The sequence below is a fragment of the Cnephaeus nilssonii genome (genome assembly GCF_951640355.1).
Source record: "Cnephaeus nilssonii genome assembly, chromosome: 2".
Classification (NCBI taxonomy): domain Eukaryota; kingdom Metazoa; phylum Chordata; class Mammalia; order Chiroptera; family Vespertilionidae; genus Cnephaeus; species Cnephaeus nilssonii.
In genome coordinates this window covers 73210398-73231428 of record NC_137073.1, presented here as the reverse complement: position 1 = coordinate 73231428, position 21031 = coordinate 73210398, and the positions used below count along the sequence as shown (strand labels likewise).

The following is a 21031-nucleotide window of genomic DNA, read 5'->3' as shown; positions in this document are numbered from 1 at the left end:
ATAGCAGCTCTGCTACCCTGTGCCAGGCTCACAGAATACCTTAATTTGGTTGTCTCAGACCCTTCGGGGAAGGAGGCAGGCTTAAAACAACGAGTACAGCCAGGGACATTCACTCTAGTTCTCCCTAGCTCTCTTAGGTGCTTCCTTTTATGATAGCTCAGCTACACTTCCCCAAATTCTTCAGGCCAAATGTGAATGACAATAGGGAGACATCATATAAGGGTGCCAAGCTTATGAGTTAGGCAAAAGCCTCAGCTTGAATATTTATAAGCCCACAGGGCATTCCACATGGGAGGGTAATAAATAGTGGACTGTGGTATGTCTCCAAGTCTTAGTGGCTATGATGTGTGCCGAAAGCTCACGCTCTCAACCTGGGCATCCAGCCTAGACAAACACGGTGCCTTATCCAAATTCTCCACGGAGCAGAGAAGTTGCCGCTGTCTACCCTACCCTGGTTGCTGACCTCTGCTCCCAGCATTCATCAGAGTTGTCATTAGCATGGTTGATGCCATGAAAATGCAAGCCCCATGTCTGGTAAGGGAAAGAAAAGAGGGCCTATAGGTAAGCAAAAAAATGAAAGTCACCTTTATCATCGGTCTGGGTATTTAGAAAAAGGCCCTTCTAGTAAAGGAATTCCAGACAGTTTAGTGACTCAGGTGGACCTTTCAGGTGACTGCCACACTTAGGCCTCACCTCACAAGGTCCTGACTCTCCACTGCTCTTGGAGCCCAGCACAGCTTCTGAGCAGCTGTTATGGTCCTAATAAGCATCCCTTAGTGAAGCACAAACATCATCTGAACGTAATTTTGCAAACTAGTACAATTACAGAGAAAAAGCCCATTAAGGTTTCCCATCTCTCAGAGTAAAATCCAGCTCCCTCTCTCTGGCCTTCAGGCCCCATGTGATCCAACTCCTTACCACCTGTCTAAACTCACCTCTGCCTTTTACACCCTTGTTCTCTGCTCTGGCCACCTGGCTCTTCCTTGGACACATCAGGCATACTCAGGCCTTTGCACTTGCTATTCCTCTCGCCAGTTGTGCCCTCCTACCAGGTAGCTTTCAAGTTGTCTTCAAATGCCACTTCCTCAGTGTGGCCTTCTGTTCCAATCTATTTAAAATTTCAGCCACCTACCTCTCCCCTGCATGCTGTTCTCCTTCCTTGCTTTGTTATTTCTTAGCACTTATTACAGACACAGACTATATTACTTTGAGTCATATGAAACTGTCAATATTTGACCTTATTTTTAACCTGAATAAATGGTCAGTTTATATGGCTCAACCTACTATTTTACTTTATTATTTTGATTGTTAACCTAGACTTTTAAGCTCCATGAGGGCAGGGATTTTTGTGTATTTGTTATAAAGCTAGTGCTCAGGATTGAGTTTCACATAAGAGCTGAGCCAGAAAATGATCTGATTGTCCTTTGCAGCTTTAAAAGGGCAGTTCCTGCCTGGCTGCCATAGCTCAGTGGTTGAGCATCGACCTATGAACCAGAAGGTCACAGTTCGATTCCCAGTCAGGGCGCATGCCCAGGTTGTGGGCTCAATCCCCAGTGTGGGGCATGCAGGAGGCAGCAGATCAGTGATTCTCTCTTATCACTGATGTTTCTATCTCTTTCCCTCTCTCTTCCTCTCTGAAATCAATAAAAATATATTTTTAAAAAAGGCAGTTCCTAAAGTTAGGCCAGCCCATAGTGGTGTTTGGGGCCTTTCTTCTGCCTTAATGCATCGTTTCAGGGTGTGTTTGTTTTGTGGAAAGCGATAAGAGAAAGTAGGACTAAGATAGTGGGCATTTGATTTTCTTTTGACTGGCACCTCTCCCAGGGAGAGGGCCCAGCTGGGAGGGGAAGGAAAAGCAGACACAATGATACTGGCCAGTAACCAAAGAAAATGGCTACTCCTGAAAGTAACTCAGAGGGCTGGTCATCTCTGCCATGGCTCGACTTGATAGGATGCATCCAGGGTCATACCACTTTCCACAACCTTAAAAACTATCCTAATCCTTGGGTCCTCTATCTTCTCTCTTGCTAGCCACCTCCCAGTTCACTATACCAAGAAGATGCCAGCATCTGTTCATTGTGGGGGTCATCTGGGGAATGACTCAACCTTATCTGAGGAAGAAAAAATAAAAAGGAACTGATGGTTAGTCACTTGGACTCCCCTAAAGATGCCACCACACGCTGGAGATAGAACCCTGACAACTTCAGAGGCCCACCTTATGGTAGCCTTCTCATGATCAGCTGGGCACCAGCTATTACAATGCAATGTTTATCTTGCCCCTCTGCCATTTTAGTAATATTTCCCCCTACCTGGAATGAGCTTTTGGACTCAATCCTGGATTCCCATCTTGCTGCACAGGAATTTTCAGAGCCTCTATGGGCAACTTAAACATGTGGTTTGGGTTTAACTCAAATAATTAGATTCCATGAGCTGTGTCTCATCACTGCATTTCCAGTGCCAAAAAACATAGAAGGTGCTGAAAAAAAAAATGAATGAAACCCACCAGGAAAAGTAAAGTCATGGTCTTTCTGCTTTCTGATCAACATTTGGCACTATGATTAGACCAGCCACAAAATTATAGGTCTTAGGTAATTTTTTTGCTACTGCCCTGGATTTAAACAATGTGATATCAAATCCCTTAGGTGGGAAAAAAAAATCTCCCTAATTTACCCAAGCCCCCAATTTTGGAAAGATGAAGCACTGCTAAATGCATTAAGTAATATTTTGCTTGGTCTGAAGATGCCCACCTCAAGCTTTAAGAACATGGGATGCTAGGAATGGGGGACCCAAGTCTGAACCACAGTTCCTAAGTTTGTGAAAAAGTGGGCAAAGGCTCCATGGCTATTTCTCATCTTTCACTCCTGATCACAGTTTTACAACCTGTTGGCCAAGGGAAGGGACTCAAAGTTTGCTTGTTTTTTTATGGGTACAGAAGAAGGCCATTGTTCCTGTTCTGCAAAATGTAAAAACTAAAGAAAGGCTGGCTCCTTTCTACAGAATAACAAGCAGGTCTTTGGACATCACACTTCTACTTCCTCTTCAGACAGACTTCTAGACTAAATAGTAAAGAGTGACTAGCCTTGGTTTGCAAAGGAAATTTACTAAGGACAGGAAGAAAGCGCCATCTGTTAGTGCAACTGGCAATATGTGGAGGCCCACAGTGAGAGACACGACAGCCTCCACAGGGTTGTAATCAGGAAGCTCATACTAAAGCTATGAAATTTCCTACTGTCTGGTGCATTCACAGCAGACAGCTAGTAGCAAGCTTAGTATCTTTTGATAAATCTGGGTTCCAACTAGGTAATTCCTGAGGAGTGTCCACTGAGTGCACGCAGGTGCCTGTCCTGATGCCAGGCACAGCAATGAGTGGCCGTGATGAGAAGAGGAGTAGGATAGCACTGGGTTCCATAGGCTAAACACTTTCAGCCAGTGCTACTCAAGGAATCTGGTCACACAATACACATCACCATTCCCTGAACCAGGGCCCTCATCCACCTGGAAATACCCACCTCATCCTAGTTCACATGTCACCACTTCCTGCCTGAATATTATTCTCTGTGTGCTCTCACCACCCTGTGCTGCACATCTCTTTTCAGCTCTTTATCACATTGTTATTTTTGTATATTTATTCAGCAGATTTTTACTAAGTTACCTACTAAGTGCCAGGCATTATTTTTAGCCCTGAGGGATATAGCAGTAACCTATTCCTTTGAGGGCAAAAAAGTTTTATTCCTCTTGGTATATATCACAGTTTTGTCTTAGCATTTACCATAATAAGCCTCATGGGTGTGTCACAGGTTAAAAAGGTCAAGAATTCAACTTATTTCTGGCTTTGAAACAGCCATTGATTCATATAGGAACACAGCAAGAGACTCCATTCCCCTTTCAACATATCCCTGAGAAAATGAAAAACAAAAAAGTCACCCAGTGTTGATTATCCCTACCAGGTCTACTCTGTGACTCAGGGGTCTGGAATATGGGCCCAGCTAAGCCTTCACTTCAGTTTTGTTGACCCAGCTCAGTTCACTATAGCACTATCCCAGGAGGCTGTCCCTGCCACCCCAACCCCCTTCCCCTTCCCCACTTGACCCAGGCAGTCATCTCTGTAGCAGGAAGCAAAGGCAAATAAAGCAAGAGAGTGACTAGCTTCCTGTATCTCATCCCCATTCTGGGACAGAGCTCCAAGAGCATTCCAGGCTTACGGGGTGATAGCTTGAAAAAGTAGAAAAAGTTTTGCTAGTACTGGATTAATGTAAAACTACGACAGGGAAGTCCTTGCATGAGTTTCAGATCATCTGCCAGTGTTCTAGCTCCAGGTGGGAAGGGGGCCTCATTGGCTTTTCCATTTCAGTATCCTTTGCTGTTTGTTCTTCCTTACCTTCCCAACAACTACACACCGGGGAGTCCAGGCTCAATCCTCTGTCCACTTCTCTACATTCTCCTTATCGATCACACTTGGTCCTACAGCTTTAAATACTACGTCTAAGCTGAGGTCTCCTGAATTTTCTCCATCTTCGAACTCTAGATTTGCATATCCAACTGTTTACTCTTGACCTCCAACCTCCACATGGATATCTAACAAGGTGCTTAAAAATTGTGTCCAAACCTAACTTTTGATTCCCACTCCTCACTTTAAAACCTGGTCTTTACCCTGTGGGCCTCATCTTAGCACATGGGAGTTTCGTTATACCCAGCAAGGTCAAAAACCTTGGAATCATCTTTGACTCCTTTCTCTCTCAGAGCCTACATTACTCCATCAGCAAAGCACTGGCCTTCATTCTCGCTGTTCCCTTTGCCTAGAAAGCTCTTTCTTCTTATTACCCACATGGCCAACTTCTTGATCTCTTTCAGGTCTTTGATTAAATCTTTTTTCACTGAACCCTACCCTGACTTCCTATTTAATATGACACTTCCCCCCTTATCACCTCAGCATATGCAACCTCTCTTACCCTGGCTACACCTTTTTTCTTTCCTTCCACAGCACCCATCACCTTTAACACACTATATAATTTACTTTTTTGATTTGTCTGTCTCCATAGTCTAAACGTATACTCCATGAGGATAGAGAACCTTATGGCTTATTCTTTATGTATCCCAATTGCTTAGGACAATATCTGACATGTAATAAGGTGTTCAGTAAATATTTATTGGATGAATGAAAAGAGAGGAGCTGTGATACAGATTATGTTCTATTTTTAAATGAAGCCAATGTGGAAAGTTCTTGCCAAGTGTTGTAAGTGGTTAGAGGAAAGGCTTCATCTGATAACGTGAATCCCAGGGGTTGACAATTTTGGCTAACAGAACAAACACCAGCCACACTTACTGACGAAACACACACAGGCTCCAAACCATGGGGCTGGCCTTTTATTTGACTGCAAGCACTGCAAACTTCCTTTCTGGCTACAGAAAATAGCTGTTTGTGGAGATCTCACAGAAAAAAAGTAGTAATTCAATTAAATGTAATCAATTTTAAGTTATCTAGAGATCAGCCTTAGTTGAGCCTCAAAACTCTGAACGTTTCCAACTATGCTTGGCTGCGGTGAGGACAGCTGAAAAGACAGGCTGTGGCTAACTCGTGGGAACTGCCTAAGACACCAACTGGGCGGGAGTAGCAGGACAGGGGTGACCTGGAGAAGTTCAGGAAAATGACCGAGGCAGAGGGGTGTACAGGGGGAAATGAAGGAGATGGGCCATGGCAGTTTGCAAGGAGATAAGGGTGGTGTCTAGAAGCAGCATGAGCCTGGAGAATGGAAAAATTAACTGAAGGAGTTAACACTGAAGGCAAGAATGTAGAACTTCTCTCCAGCCCAGGAAAAGATCCACTCCTGTCAGCAGCGCAGGGGGCAATGTCTCAATCCCGGGGGGTGGGGGATGTTTCTGTGCTTCCAGTAGAGGAATAACGTGTTATTGATGGTCCCATGTTAACTCTAAGCCTGGGACCATCAATTGAGACAGCTGATGTACAGTTATGCAACAACCTTATACAAGTTAGTTGACATTTATCTGTATACTGACCCCTTTTTTCTGTTTAAATTCCCCCCCTCGCCCCCGTTATCTCCTATGCTAACATTGGAAATCATTTTGGCAGTCTGTAATAGCTATTTGTGGGTCATTAACTGTTGTTGGGTGGGAACATTTTCTCTTTCACAATACCTTAAGGCAGTGGTTGGCAAACTCCTTAGTCAACAGAGCCAAATATCAACAATACAACGATTGAAATTTCTTTTGAGAGCCACATTTTTTAAACTTAAACTTCTTCTAACGCCACTTTTTCAAAATAGACTCGTCCAGGCCGTGGTATTTTGTGGAAGAGCCACACTCAAGGGGCCAAAGAGCCGCATGTGGCTCGCGAGCCGCGGTTTGCTGACCACTGCCTTAAGGCAAAATCAGATATTATTGAGGCTGTGCTTGTAGGAAGGCGCATCACATCCACTTCCCTATCCATTGAATCTGCTATGGAGCTACTTTCCACCCAGAGATCATGGTATGCACCTGTCAGTTCTCATGTGCAGGGACTTGGGAAACACTCAAGTGATCACTATCAGTCGCTAAGACAAGGCTAAATTCCTTGCACTATTTTAAGAAAGAAAAGATTCAACTTAAAGAATTTCATGGGTGAAATAGAAATAAAAATTACAAGTAAATGGTTCATCAACTACCTGGAAAACTAACTAGAACAATGATAGTAAAAAATAGAAGTCTTACTATGACATAATATATATGTGTCCCATATAAAATAGCATTGGTTCCAAGGCTGCCTGGATGCCTCAAAGTATGTATTTTACACTCATACGAATTCCTATTCAATGGTAAACTTACTGACAGAGGTGAGGAGTGTGTTCCCTATTCCTTGGCTTCTGTGTCTCCATCCCAAACCCACACTCAGTTCTCTACACACGGTATTATTGATCAACTTCATGTGTCATTTCTGGTTCCCATTCCTTTCCAGTCTTCACATCTTTGGAAGAATCTTTTGAAAGGTTTCTATGATAAAAAATGGTAGATTCCAAGTAAAGATGACATGGAGTTAGTAGTAGTGAACTTTATACATTCACTACTAATACACTAAAGCTGGAAGTTTATACAGGTGATTAGAGCCTTTTAATAATCATACTGATAATTGTTATAACAATGGCAGCAATTCATGCTATGAGAACTACAGTGTGCCAGGCACTGACTAAACACTAAATATAACTCATTTAGTTCTTGTAACAGTCTTATTTGAGAAATGAAGAAACTGAGGCACAGAGGGATTAAGTAAGATTACACAGCTAATCAGTGGTGGAGCTGGGACTTAAACCAGGCAATATGTCTGCAGAGCCCCCTCCTGAGCCATCACACTAGACTGCTGCTTTACTGCAAACCAGTGACTAACTTCTAAGACAAAAGCATTTGTCCAGCTGAAGACGGGAAACTGATATATACTCAAACCACTGAGAGGTTAGAGAGCAAATGATGAAGAGTTATCAAGTGAAAAACCCTGAGTGCTGTGGGGAGGGGAAGGCTGCACCCAAATACAGGGTCACCTGTTGTCAGTCAGGTTCATTTACTAACCTGACAGTAAGACAACAAGATAAAGAAGTTCCATTCACACCTTCTCTTCCATTACAAGCTAAGTGTCACCAGCCTACTTACTGCAACATAGATGCCACTTTGGCATGGCTGCCTTTGGCCAAAGTAACTTCTAGAAAGAAAACCTAGTGAACAGGACAGAACAATGCAGGTTTGCTATGATGTCCTCTTCTGTAGGATGTGGAGAAAACTGCAATAAAGCACAAAACACTCAGGTACCAAAGTGGCAAAGATAGGCAGTATAATCTGCTTACATTTTAGTCTTTGCTCTGAGGTTCTGTATGGTTGGGAACCCTCTTAAACTCACACATCCACCTAGAACATGACTGCCACCCACAGAGAAAATGCCCTCTGTCCTCTCCAGGACAGATGGATGTCGCCAATCAGACCAAACCCAGTCCTGATGACCCTTTGTCTTTCCTGACCTCCTCCTATCCCTGAATCTTTGAGCATTATTCATACATGATAGGTTTGAGTTCCTCCTGTGTTAACAGAGATCTGCTCATCTCAGTGTCCACGTGCAGGAGATGTTGCTCTCAATCTTAGGCATCTGGCACTCATGAAATCTTGCTTATAACAACTGCAGACACCTGGTGGTCCCCAGGCCTCTTCCTTCCACCCTACGAGAGTACTCGTCCTCTGCCTCCCAAGCCCCAAAGCTGATTAGTGTTGGTATTCACCTGCTCGACCTCTCCAGATGCCACTAACCTCAGGACCAAACTTCCAGGTAGCCATTCAGAGTCAAGAATATTTGAATGATATTTATAAAAAAGAGGAATATAAAGTATTATAACACAAATCAAGAATTTCTGCCCAAGAATTGTTTGTTAATCTATACCTTTGAAATTACTTTGCCTATTAAGTTTTTTCAATTTCTTAATGAAAATTTATTCTATAAAGCCCAAACAGAATTTGGTTTTAGTGACTATTGGTTCTGAAATGATTCTTATTGGATCTTCATAAGATGGCTCCATTAATTTTGCTTAGAATTGAGACTTATCAGCCTTTGCTAAATCCTTTACACTTTTCAAATACCTGCAAAGTTACAGTTGTGCTAGCACAGTGAACATAGATTTACTGAGCACCTATTATATACGTAGCAGGCCCCATTCTGAACACTGGAGATAAAACCTTGAAAAAGACACAATCTATTCCCCTGCTTATATTCTAGAATAGTGGTTCCCCCACACTTCTGGATTTTACACACTAACACAACAGCCAGAAAAGCTGGGAGGTTAATATATTTATTTTGCTAATCTAAGGACACTGAAAATAACTATTACCTCCTCTCATCATCACATATTTTGAAGACCAAAAGGCTAAAGGATGTAATCTAAGAACAATGGGCAGTTCTTTACATTGAATACATTGAGCTCTATAAAATCTTACCCTGCTGTCCTTCTCTTTCTCATTTTTGCTGTGGACCTGCCCTTGTTCAAGGGAGTAACTACTGAGAGGCCCTTTGGGATGGGGCCCCATCTAAGAATCCTCTTTGTTTACTGTGCAAACAACAGGGTAAAGAGTAAGGAGCCTCTTTCTGAGTAGTCTTAAAATCTAAACTTGTTTTCACTGTACCTCATTTTAAAGTTTCAAGAGTTTATGGACAGGCTAGCCTGGGCCCAAGGTTGATATTTAATAAACGCTTTGACAGCCTGGTCAGGAACTGGAGGTCAGAGGGTTCATGGTAATGAAAGGGGTTTTCAGCGGATGACCACAGTATCCTTGTAGAGCAGATTACAGCTCATGCCACCTTAGTGCATGATCAATAATATTAAAGGTTTTGAACCAGCAAGATTTTTTCTGAGGGGAAAGAGAGGAAAAGTGAAGGATCAGGTGTCAATTTTAAAAAAATGCTTGTATGAATGCTCATACTATCTCCCTAGAAAAATCTAGTAGGGTACTTGTTTTCTACTAAAAACACTCCCATGGAATTATAATTGCAAGAAAAATACTCTTCCAGGGTGGGGGTTGGAGAGCAGATGACAGAGCAACATAAAGAGAATTCTTTGGAAGACAATCAGAGCATAGTTGTCAACCACAGCCCCAAGAGGAAGTTTCTGTTAGAATTACTCAGAATTAATGACCACCAGTTAAGAATTGTCAGAGTATGTGGCAAAACCATCTATAAGAAAGATGCATTTCTCCCTTGCTGAAATCTTCCTCAGCATTGATTCATGTTTATATGCACACTAGAGGCCTGGTGCACGATCGTGCCGGGGAGAGGCCGCGGGAGGGCTCCAGGGTGTGTCTGGCCTAGTCCCGATCAGCCAGACCCCAGCAGCAAGCTAACTTACTGGTCAATTCACGTCATAGCGACTGGTCAGTCAGACACTTAGCATATTAGGCTTTTATTATGTAGGATAGGATTACTTTACTGGCAGTTTCTACAGCCTTAACTCCTAACTGTTAAAATGCATCCCAACAAACTAATTTAGCCAGATTATTCTTTCCAATGAGTGAGTAATAAAGTTGTACTTCACATTCCAAGTGAGCATCTGTTTTCTCAACTATTTACATGCAACTGGGAGAAATTTATGAAATACTGTCTTGATAAATTATTCATCTGACATGTGGGATCAAGAAAGTGCTCCTGTTTGACTAGAACCAAAATACATATTTCAAAATAAGCTGCCTAAATAAGATACAGTATATTATAGAGTAAGAGACACAAAAAGTTTAGTTACTGAGCTATGAAATACTCAGGATAATAAGTAAATTTCTTGCCTGCTAAGGTTTTGGGGTCCAGATAATGTTAACTAATGAAGCAGGTACCATCTTTTCAGCACGAGGTCCCTGCGGTCAGTCTTGAAACACTGAACACAGCCACTGCGTTGTACTTTGACATTTTTAATATTGGCTATATGTATTTTAGATTTCATCTGTACTGATCCTATCATTAAAAAGAGAAAAAGACTGTTGGCCATTCAATAAAGCTACTGGAAGATTGTATACAGGAACTGAACTCATTTACAGATATGGCTGCCTGTGCGACAGGCCAGTTCTTCATTGGAGATGCAGATCACGTTTGAAGTAGCATCACACCTGAGAATACCACCATTGCATTAAGAGTGCCTGGACTGCTGGTGTGAATATTCAGAGCCACACTTAAGGGATTATTTGTTAGTGCAACCTGAACATAGACCATCCATGTCTCTGTGATAATTTATGGCTGCAATTAAGTGGTTACTATGGCAAACCACTTTCCACATTTTATTTGCATATCAATTGCTATATCTGAATTTTAAGAGAGTTGCAATTTTCTTCTAGATCTTCCAACTGATTCTTTAAAAATAGACCCCAAACCCTAGATTTACTTAAATTAATGCCTGCTTGGTCCACTTGCTTTCAAACAGTAGCTTTTTTATCTAATGGCACAGTTGAGTTCTTTGTTATATATATTTGCTTCTCTAGGGTACAATTTATGAAACAATGACTCTAATACAGGCCTGGGAGTGGAAGCTCAAAAAATTGTAGACCTGAGTCTACAGGTCTTTGCACTTAGTAGGCATCCCATAGAAACTCCTTGAGTTAAAATTTAATTCTGGCTGCCTTATAGCAGTTCTGCATTCTTTAGTTTTTACCAAGGGATTACTAAAGGTTGATGAATTAGTAAATGTGCCATAATCAGTGCATTCTTACACTGATTTAGACATGGAACTATTAGAACTGATTTCTGGTGTAGGTGTTAACTGTCTGGAGAGCCAGAAATCCAGAGCCTCGTTTTGATGGTCAGAAGCTTCCAGTGCCTCTTTCTCAGAAGGAAAACAAGGGGATGCTCCCTATACTTTCCTCACGCATTTTCTTTGAGGATATTTTGAAGTTGGGCAACCAAGGTCTCACTACCTTCTCAGAGAAAGCCAGGTGGACTTTTCAGGTGTAAATTTATGGGGCAAGGTCCCTGTGGAAGTCAGGAATCTCTTCCCCTTTCTGGCTGCTTTTTAAGCCCCTCTTCTTACCTCTCTCCCTTCCCTAGTGCCTGCCTGATCTCATCTTTTTGGCCTGGGAGTGAATGGGTAGGGCATGGGATAAATCAGAATGGTTGCTGGGACCCGGCTGAGCTGTGGTTTACCCTGTGAAAAATGACAATTAGAATATCAAGTCCTGGATAATGATCAGATATATTTTATATGCTTATATCCATACTTCCACATACACTCCCATTTATGTCAAAGCAGTTCCACAAGCAGCAAAGGCAAAACTCTCTACTCTTCTCTCCGATTCCTACCCTTTTATTCCTTTCCCTTTCCCCTTTTCATAATGTCCTCCTTCATCCTCAATTATTGCTCACTTGCATTAAGCCGAGTCTGCACACACCCAGTCCTGAGCCGACACAGCCGGGAGCAGTTCCCATGAGCACACCCTCTACCCCAGCCCAGTAGAGGCAGAGTTCAGCCCCCCAGCAATCTATCTGGTCAGACTGGTGGAGCAGCTTGTGAAGCAATCCTGCTGGACTGAGACGGTTGTAGACAGATAGAGGGCTACAGGGAGTAGAGAGCGTGAGAGCCAACCAGACACAAAGAAGCAAATAGGCCTAAGAGGGGAGACAGAAGACAGCAGGCAGCCAGGCCCAGCATCTCATGAGCTAGTTCAACCCTCATGGCAACCCCAGTGGAATAGGCCAAGCCAGCACAAGTGAGCCAAATCCTGAGCTCATTTTAATGGCTTCTGTCCCAAACCTGAGTCACTGGGGATTCCACGGATTTCAAGACAGCCCTTCATGCATTTCCAAAAACAAACGGCTTGATGCTGTCATGGAAAACCTGGATCTTTGCATTCTATGGTTTCACTATGGATTACATCCAGGTCACAACCTAAAGAAGACAGCTGGCAAATCACCCTGCTGGGCGATTACCCAGCTTTTGTAATGAATCCCAGAGGGCTATGAGCCGATGTGTGTTTCTGGCTCTGCCAAGTCCTGGACAAGTCCTCACCAATGAAGACCAATCAGTCTGTGATTTATTCTGCGAGGGAAGCCTGAGAAGCCACCTGCAATCAAGACTCAGCTGCTAGATGCTGCTCCAGAAAGGAAAGGAATGGAGAATGTATATGTCAAGGGGAAGAGGAGTGAAAGAGGTTCTTTGCTTCCTTCTCAATTCAACTGCTATCTTCTGCTTAAAAAAAAATGCTCTGAGGACACCCTTAGTCACACGACTGCTCTGTACCCTTCAGCCCTAAGGCAGGCAGGTTTTTAAGGGGCCAGAGAATAGCACTATACAGTGGGTGATTTCAACAGAGCAAGGTCAATTATAAAGGCTTATTATAAAAGACACCCCTATTCCTTACAATGCAGCAATTCTAGGAAACATAAAAAATATACTAAAACCTGCCAAGAAAACAGAAATACTTTAAATTTAATAATCATATATATCTACCACTTATTATTATGTGCCAAGCCCTGTAGTTAAGCCTTTCTCATATATTATCTAATTTAATTCTCAAAACATTATACCCATTTTACAGGTGAGAAAACCGAGGCTCTAAGAAGTGAGGTCAGTTGGGCAACATGTCACAGCCACTTTAAGGTGAGATCAGGACTGATCCAGGACCATATGAGGCTTAGATTTTTAATTGCTACTAAGGGTGAGTATGGAACACCAAGGGCATTTATGCACAAGTCCTTAGGAAGTGTCAGCTGGGTGCCCACATAATGGGCCTTGAAGGTAAATCCCGCTATCTGCGTTAACTTAACAGTGAAGAGTGGTATTTTATTATTATTTTATAAGTAACCCAGATCTTGAGATTTCCACTGAAGTAGCAGGTTCTTTCACACCAGCTTCTAAAGTCAAAATATCAAGATTATTTATGTTATGTTTTTTATAGACAATGAAGGCTATAACACCTGTGGCCTATTCTTTAAAATTAGGTATAATAAAGGAATATTCTTACATATCTTATAATTACTCATCCAATTGCATTTTACAAAATTGCCATTGTTGCCAAAATGAAAGGTGCAAGAATAAATAGTCTGAATGTATTTCCAAAGAGTTATGCTGGCAACAGCCTCCTTCCTCACCATTTGTTTCAGTGTCAAATAGATCCAGGCAGGGCTGAGAGAAAGCAGGCAAGAGGAGAGAAAAGACTGATGCTCACAGCTGCTACAAGTGCTTGGCTGAGGCTGGGGCTGACCACATGCTGTTACAGATTGGCCAAGAGGAGAGAAAGCAAGTCAGCTGCTTCCGACACACTTTCTCAGCCATAGATCCAAAGACCATGGCTGTCATTTATGTTGGCTTAACTGCCTGGTGTAGACCTCCCTGAGGGGAGAAAGCCCACCGAGCATCCCTTACAGATGCCTCTCACCCAACCCCAACACGAGGGAGCTGGCGGACTAGTCCTTCTTTCCTGTGATGTCTTCTCAGAGGGATGCTGCTCAACTGGAAGGAGAAAAGCAACAGCTTTCCCTGTATTTCAGTGCTTAGTCTTAGATCAGTGGGCCCTAGAGAGATAGTCTGACTATACAGGAATCTCTGCCTCCTGCCAATTAAAATTTTTAGTAATTTCAGACTTAAGATCCTGTGTGTATGCAGGGGGAACATAAGTGATAGGGGTTGGGAGAAAGTTAAGATTTCTTTTAGGAAATTAAACTTTGGAGACCTGTGACCAACAGACTTGCATGGGGGATATGCTGCTACTTTCTTCTCTTCAATCCTTCTTCCCAGAGGCCTGATACACACAGTCAGAGAGAGAGAAAGAGATAGATAGAGATAGAGATAGAGAGAGAGAGAGAGAGAGAGAGAGAGAGAGAGAGAGAGAGGTCAGAAATAGCTCATTGGAGTATGTGAATAATACCAAAGATATGTACTAATCTTTGTGCCAAAACGAATGTTCTTGCCATTTATGTGAAATAGCCAACAAGAGCACCAAAAAATTTGTTGGACTAGTCCACTTTCTTAGAGACTGAATTCAATGGACTAAACACTGTATTAAAAACTGCATGCAAATAGTCTTTAAAACTGAAGGGTATCTGAAGTTGTTTCTGCATGACTGTAAAAACAGGTATGGTGGTATAGCCCAAGAAGTCCCAACCCTTACTGTAAATGGCCACTCATTTGCCTGAAGATACTGTTTCTCAGGATTAAAAGCATTCCTAGGGATGACAAACCCATTTCACCTGCATACCAGCATATTGATAAAGCTCATGGAAATGCATGGAAAATTGCCTCTCTGGTCAACCAGAGCTCTTCAACAGGACTAGTAAATTGTGAGCTGGCTTCCCTTCATCTGCATGTTCACACTGACTTCCTAAAAGCTTTTGGTAATAACTTCTCAACAAAAGCTTGAAGATATACACATGAATATAAACACAAATCCTTGAGGCCCTGTGTGTCTGAAGGGAATAAAGATAAACTTCAAATTTCATAAGTGAATAAAAAAAGAGGACAGTTTCTTCTCCTAACCAAAGCTGAAATCAAAAGTCTAAGAAAAAAAAAAATCCAAGGTAATGTCATATTTTCCAAACTCCCTACTTTTCAGAAGAGGAACACAGAGAGGTGGTACATTTATCTCTGGGCCCATTACCCCCTACACACACACACACACACACACACACACACACACACACATACACACAGCCCCCTAAGATTTGAAGAAGGAAAACATTTTCTTATCAGCTGTTTTTTGGGGAAAAAACCCGTGTTTGATCTGTCTACTTGGAAGCCAGCCTGCTGAGCTCAAGAGTTTGCTATAAGGCAGACTAGAGGGAATTCATTTAGGCGGTTTCTTTCCAGGCCTGGACACCAGGTCCAGCGCTTATCCTCACTGTCAAGGAGTTCTGTGCACACACTTTAGAATTTGCTGAGGGATGAGTCATTGTGCCCTTCAGTTAGGGTTGCAGGTGGATTGCTGCTTCTCCTGTTAGAGAGTTCAGGTTAATAAACAGCTTGGTTATGATAGTTGAAATGTTCATTTCTTTTCTGAAAATCAAAGCAAGAGTCTATCCCTCTGCTTCCTTGAGGACGTCTTCACTCTGTCCCGCATGCACGCATGTTTCTGCCATCTAGAACAAGTCCCTTGAGCCCAGACAAACCGATTCCCTCCCCTCTTGGTTCAGGATCCACCTTTCAAAGCCACGTGGCCAAGTCCATGAAAGAGCTGATGGCCTTGGAAGTTTCTTGCAGCTCACAGCCTCCCCTCTCAATCACTGTAAGGAGCTCATACTTTTCTCTCCACCGAATTCTAACCAGCTCGTCAGTGAGAAAGCCCCAGAAAGTGGGAGTTAGTTTATATTTTCTGATCTGCACAGAACATTCGCCAGGCTCCAGGAGACAGACAATTCACACCAGCACATGAAACTCAGAGCAGCTGATACTAATTCCTTCCCAGCTTGCTGCTTCCCCTACCAAAGCTGACATCATCGGGCTGGGCTGACAGTGGTGGCAACCAGCTCCCAGCTCCCAGCTCTCCTCCCTGAACGGACACCCCACACTCACATTCCTTCTCAGCACAGAGTGCTTGCTGCAGGTGGGACCTAACTCCTCAGTGGGTGCGCTATGTAGAAAATATGCCTTTAATTTAAAGGGAATAGCAGAGTCGTCGTTTCTTCAACAAAATCCAACAACTTAGAACCCGAGGAAACAGCAATGAACAGGAACACGAGAGCAGAGGAACAGACACTTCCCCCAAAGAGGGGAGTAAAACGGGGGAAGGGGTGACCAGGGCAGCGCGCCCATGGTGCTGAGAACAGACTTTTGCAAAGTCAACCTGCCCAGACAGAAGAGGGTCTTCGAGACCCGCAGTGAGTGAGAAAGCAAGTGTGCGCAGAGCCCCTCCCGCTCCCAGGCCCCTTCCCTCCTCGCACACGTACCTGCAATTCCTTGCAGCAGCCCGCACACGTTGAAAATACTCTTCTTCATGATGCTCTGCACACACATGGTGAAGACCGACACCAGGGCCACCATGCAGAGGATGAAGATGCCCACGGCTAGGAAGATGGCAGTGGCCTGCCAGAAGCCGCTGGCGATCTCCCCGAAGTTCTCAGCGTAGGGCCCGCACAGCGTCTCTCGCGGGACGTGCTGCACCCCGGGGTTGCGGATGCAGCGGGCGTAGATGCCCAGGGTCGGGTGGTGGGGCTCCGCGGGGCCGCCCCGCTCCTCGGGGTCGGTGCCGCCGCGGGTCTTGGCTTTCCCAATCAGCCAGTCTGCGCTCATGAAGGCGATGAGCTCTGCAAACGCCACCACAATACTCAGGAGGGTCCAGAGCATCGAGCGACAGGTGACAATGACATGACACATATTGCTGTTCAAGGCGGAAAGAGGCAGGAGTCCACGGAGTTAATAACAAGCCGGTAGAGGCGGCGGCTCGGGCGGCCTCAGCAGGAAGTCGCTGCTGGGGGGACTCACTCCCACAGCCCAGGGCTCCTTTCTCCGGGATCCTGGCGCCGGTCCTGGGCTGTCATGCTGCCATGTCGGGCTCCGAGCTCAGCAGCCTCACCTAAGGGAGAAGAGGAGGCGGCGGTCAGCAGCGCCAGGCCCCGCCCCTGCAGCGGCAAACTTGCCGGTCCCCAAACCCAAGTGTGAGCGCCGGCCGGGCTGCACCGCCCCGACTCCCTGCGCTGCTGCCCTTCCCGCAGCCTTGCGCTCCCGCCCCAGACCCTCCCGCCCCGGCCCCCACCAGGCCCCACAGAACCTGGTGGAGCGGTCCGGTCCCCAGCCAGCACGCGGCCCTTCTCCTGAGCTTGTGGTCTTTGTTTCCTCCCCAAACTCTCCGAACTGACGGCGGTTACCCTTATCTCCAGGCAGCGCGACAAAGGCAAGCGGCCCTGCCAGCCCTCCACCCGCCCCAGGGCGCCCGCTCCATCATCTTTTTAGAAAAAGTCAAACAGCACAGGGATCCAGACAGATCTGGACATACTGGCAGTGAACCGTCAACAGACGGGCTGCGCTTGTTAAAGTGCACGGGTCTCTTTGCCTGCTGTTTTGATAGGAGAGCAGCTAAGTTTGAAAAACTTGCACCAAAAGTTTTTGCTTAACAGTAGAGAGCAGCAACACCTAATTTTATTGCCTGGGAATCAAATTACCAACAGAGACATACGAGTATTTGCTTCATGGGTAAAAGGGAATAAAAGGAAATAAAGCCATAAAAAAAATAACACATTGCTACACAAACCGTCTTTTCACCCATTTTCTCAGAGGGTCATTTTTAGATAAAATAAACTATACTAATTAAAATGCAAGAAGAAAAGAAACGCAGGAGTTCATGACTTAGTCACTTGGAGAAATGGTTTAAAAATGACTACTGACTGTCTTTCCCACTGAGTGGATTTGTTGACAACAGAAACTTGCCTGTAAAGAATGAACTGTCCCGATTCATCACATGCGCCTCTGCCCCAGCGTCCACTCAGCCAGGTCTGGAACTCAGCATGCCCATTGTTTCTGATCTCACAAGGACTCATTCTCTTCCCAAGGACAAATGGCTTCATTACCAGAGGGCTTTGCTCTCACAGCTCAGCCCTCCTTCAGAGGAGCCTGAACCCTGACAGGGGCCACAGTGCTCATGGGCAGCCCCGTTTTCTGCCCCTTCTCCAAGGTCAGGAAGCACTGCACAGCTCACATCTGACATCTGGGCGCATGGCTCTGTTCTGAACAATTAGATCTTACTAACCCAGGTCATGTCAACTGCATAAGAACTACAAAGCCCCATGGCGTGTTGGCAGCTGGTAGGGCAGGGAGTTCGGGAAGATGGAGGGAAGTGGGGAACTAGGAAAGCCCAGTGCGGAAGTTTCTGCATCATGCCGGCTGACGTCTGGTGAGGGGTGACTACTTATCTCACAAAGCACAACGCATTTGAAAGTCCTCACGCCATTGTAGTTATGCAACGTACTATTTTAGGAAATTAGCGCAATACTAGAAACATAGGCACTTAATAATTGTCAGCGTGTGTGTGTGTGTGTGTGTGTGTGTGTGCGCGCGCGTGTGTATGTGTAATGAGACTGTTCTGGGTCGTGTGTTTAACTAACTGCCTGAGTTTCAGAATCCACCAGGTCTGGGTTCCCAAGCCAGTTGCACCCCTGACTGACCATGCTCAGCTTCCTCCTCTACCAGATGGGGCAGTGAGAATACCCTGCCTCATGACACTGAGGAGTAAACAAGAACCTGTTAAAGCACCTTGCTCAGTGGATAGCATAGTAAGTGCTCAATAAACACCAACTCCTTTCCCCAACGGGGATGACACTGGTCAGACAACAGTGTAAGTGAAGGAGTTGCTCAGCAGATAACCGTGCCTGGCCACTGCACACATAGAAAGGTGACGCACAGGCTATTTAGAGATGAATGAGGTCACTCGTGTCTAAGCTTCCCTGGTGGGCTTTCAGGGTGGGGCACTGGCCTGATTTTCTGTTTCCCCACTGCCTACCCCAGCTGCAAAATTCCACGGTGGAAAATCAATTAGCATCAGGCCAGAAGTATAACCTACTCCTACTCACTCATTCTCGAGTCCCCATCCCCAAATATCACCAAATAGAAACGCCTTTGAAGAAAACTTAATACAACAGAGCCTTGGAGACTGTTTATAATGAACTGGCCATTCTGGATGAGAACAAGAAAACAAGCCCACGACTCCCCAGAGTCCCCTCCACCCACCCACCACACTCATGAACACTTGGAGCCAACAGATGGAGCCCAGCCTGTTAGGAGAAAATGAGGCTTCTCCAAGTCTTCTAAACCCCAATTTACCGTTATGCCAGCCGATCTCCATCCCGGCCCCTCTTCTGTTTAATGGCAATTGCTCAGTGAATATAAACCTCTACATATTTGTCCTCTGGCAGAACCTCGGGACTCTGCTACTACCTCTTAGGTGACGTGGATGCTAATTAATATGCCAAGTGTCCACTGTCTTGGCCAGCGAGCTCTGCTTAAAGTCAGGAATGCAATTAGGTTGCGACTTCTGACGAGAAAGGATGTGAAACTTCAGAAGGGAAGATGGCACTCACGGGCTTAGCAAAATGGCCCATGCCAAACTTAAGGCAGGATTATTTAGGGACCTCCGTGCTTAAGTTCAGACTAGATAGTTTCCTGTCCTTTTGTGCTAAAACAATCCACCGCACCAAATTCTTACATCCACGCCTGAGTGGCTGGAGTGAGGCCTTTATTCTTGTTTGTTCTCCCCAGCTAGTTTGCTAATTACTGCTATAACAGAAATAGCCAGGATAGCAGGGCTGACAAAAACGGAGCATCCAAGAAAAGTCCTCAGGTTGGAGGAACAAGGGAAAACCTGGAAACAGCACAGCAAGGGCTCCAGAGTGGCCTGTGTTGTGGAAAGTGTCGCACTCTGGCTGTGTCCCACGTGCAGGGGTGCCTGCTGACACAGCACCCGTATCAAAGGGGAAGTAGACCCTTGTTAACCACAGGGATTCGGGCACAGAAAGTCTTAGCATGGAATCCGCTGCTACTCAATGCACTTCCTGCTTCTTCAAAACGCACTTAATAAAACCAGGCCCTCACCGGCATTCCCTATACAAGCCTTCTATCCCCGGGCTACCCAACCATTCCCCTCCAGGACACCTGACTTTACTCTCACATCACTGATGGTTAAGGGTAAATGGACGGCCCTTTGACGTTCAGAAAACGATGCTATGATTGTCATAACGATCCGCTGAGTAAAGCTCTTAGCAAGTAATAAAGAAAAACACCAAACAAATGAGAATTCTGCAGAAACCTACAGTAGTACTGCAGTCAGAAAACAGAGAATGGAAGAGTTGATAAATGGTTGGTCCGTGCGGCCGATTATACCTTGTTCTCCACAGAGCCCTGACTGTTACAGAGGGTGAAGGTGCTGCGCAGAGCCACACCCAGTCTGCAATGTGCATCATGGGATCCTATCTCAGGCAGCTTCGCCGTCGGTGAGAAGGGAAGAAAGTGCGTGTGAGGAGAGCCACCAGTGCCACCTGGCTAGGAGGCTCCCTAAAGACACCGGGAGCCAAGCTCCCACCCACCTAGAAAGGCAGAGGCAGCCTGGATGCACTGCAAGCAAAGCTGCACCAGAAACCGCGCTGTCCACCGGCAGCAGCAGCCGGGCCCGCCAGCGAGGCCACGGCAGACACAGTGCTGAAGGACACGACCTTGCTTGCTCACCTGGGTCTGGTTTTCAAGTTTATTATGAAAAGTTGCAACACAGACATAAGCTAAAAAGAACCATGAGCACCCAGACTGGTGTTAGCATGTTGCCACGCTTGCTCTGTCACTGTGGTATACACACTCACCAGCACTCACACACAGACATTTCTGTCACTGTGGTATACACACTCACCAGCACTCACACACAGACATGTCTGTCACTGTGGTATACACACTCACCAGCACTCACACACAGACATTTCTGTCACTGTGGTATACACACTCACCAGCACTCGCACACAGACATTTCTGTCACTGTGGTATACACACCAGCACTCACACACAGACATTTCTGTCACTGTGGTATACACACTCACCAGCACTCGCACACAGACATTTCTGTCACTGTG

The 21031-nt window shown here is 45.0% G+C and overlaps 1 protein-coding gene across 5 annotated transcripts in view; it reads right to left on the bottom strand.

The window, feature by feature from the left end:
• Positions 1-21031, bottom strand: part of LHFPL2 (LHFPL tetraspan subfamily member 2) — a 232139-nt gene that overhangs the window by 6039 nt on the left and 205069 nt on the right. For all 5 annotated transcript variants that reach the window (XM_079798742.1, XM_079798740.1, XM_079798741.1 and 2 more), the window contains one exon: positions 16376-17001. In XM_079798742.1, coding sequence (XP_079654868.1) covers positions 16376-16802 — 427 coding nt within the window. In that variant the 5' untranslated portion in view covers positions 16803-17001. The remainder of the gene's footprint in view (positions 1-16375; positions 17002-21031) is intronic.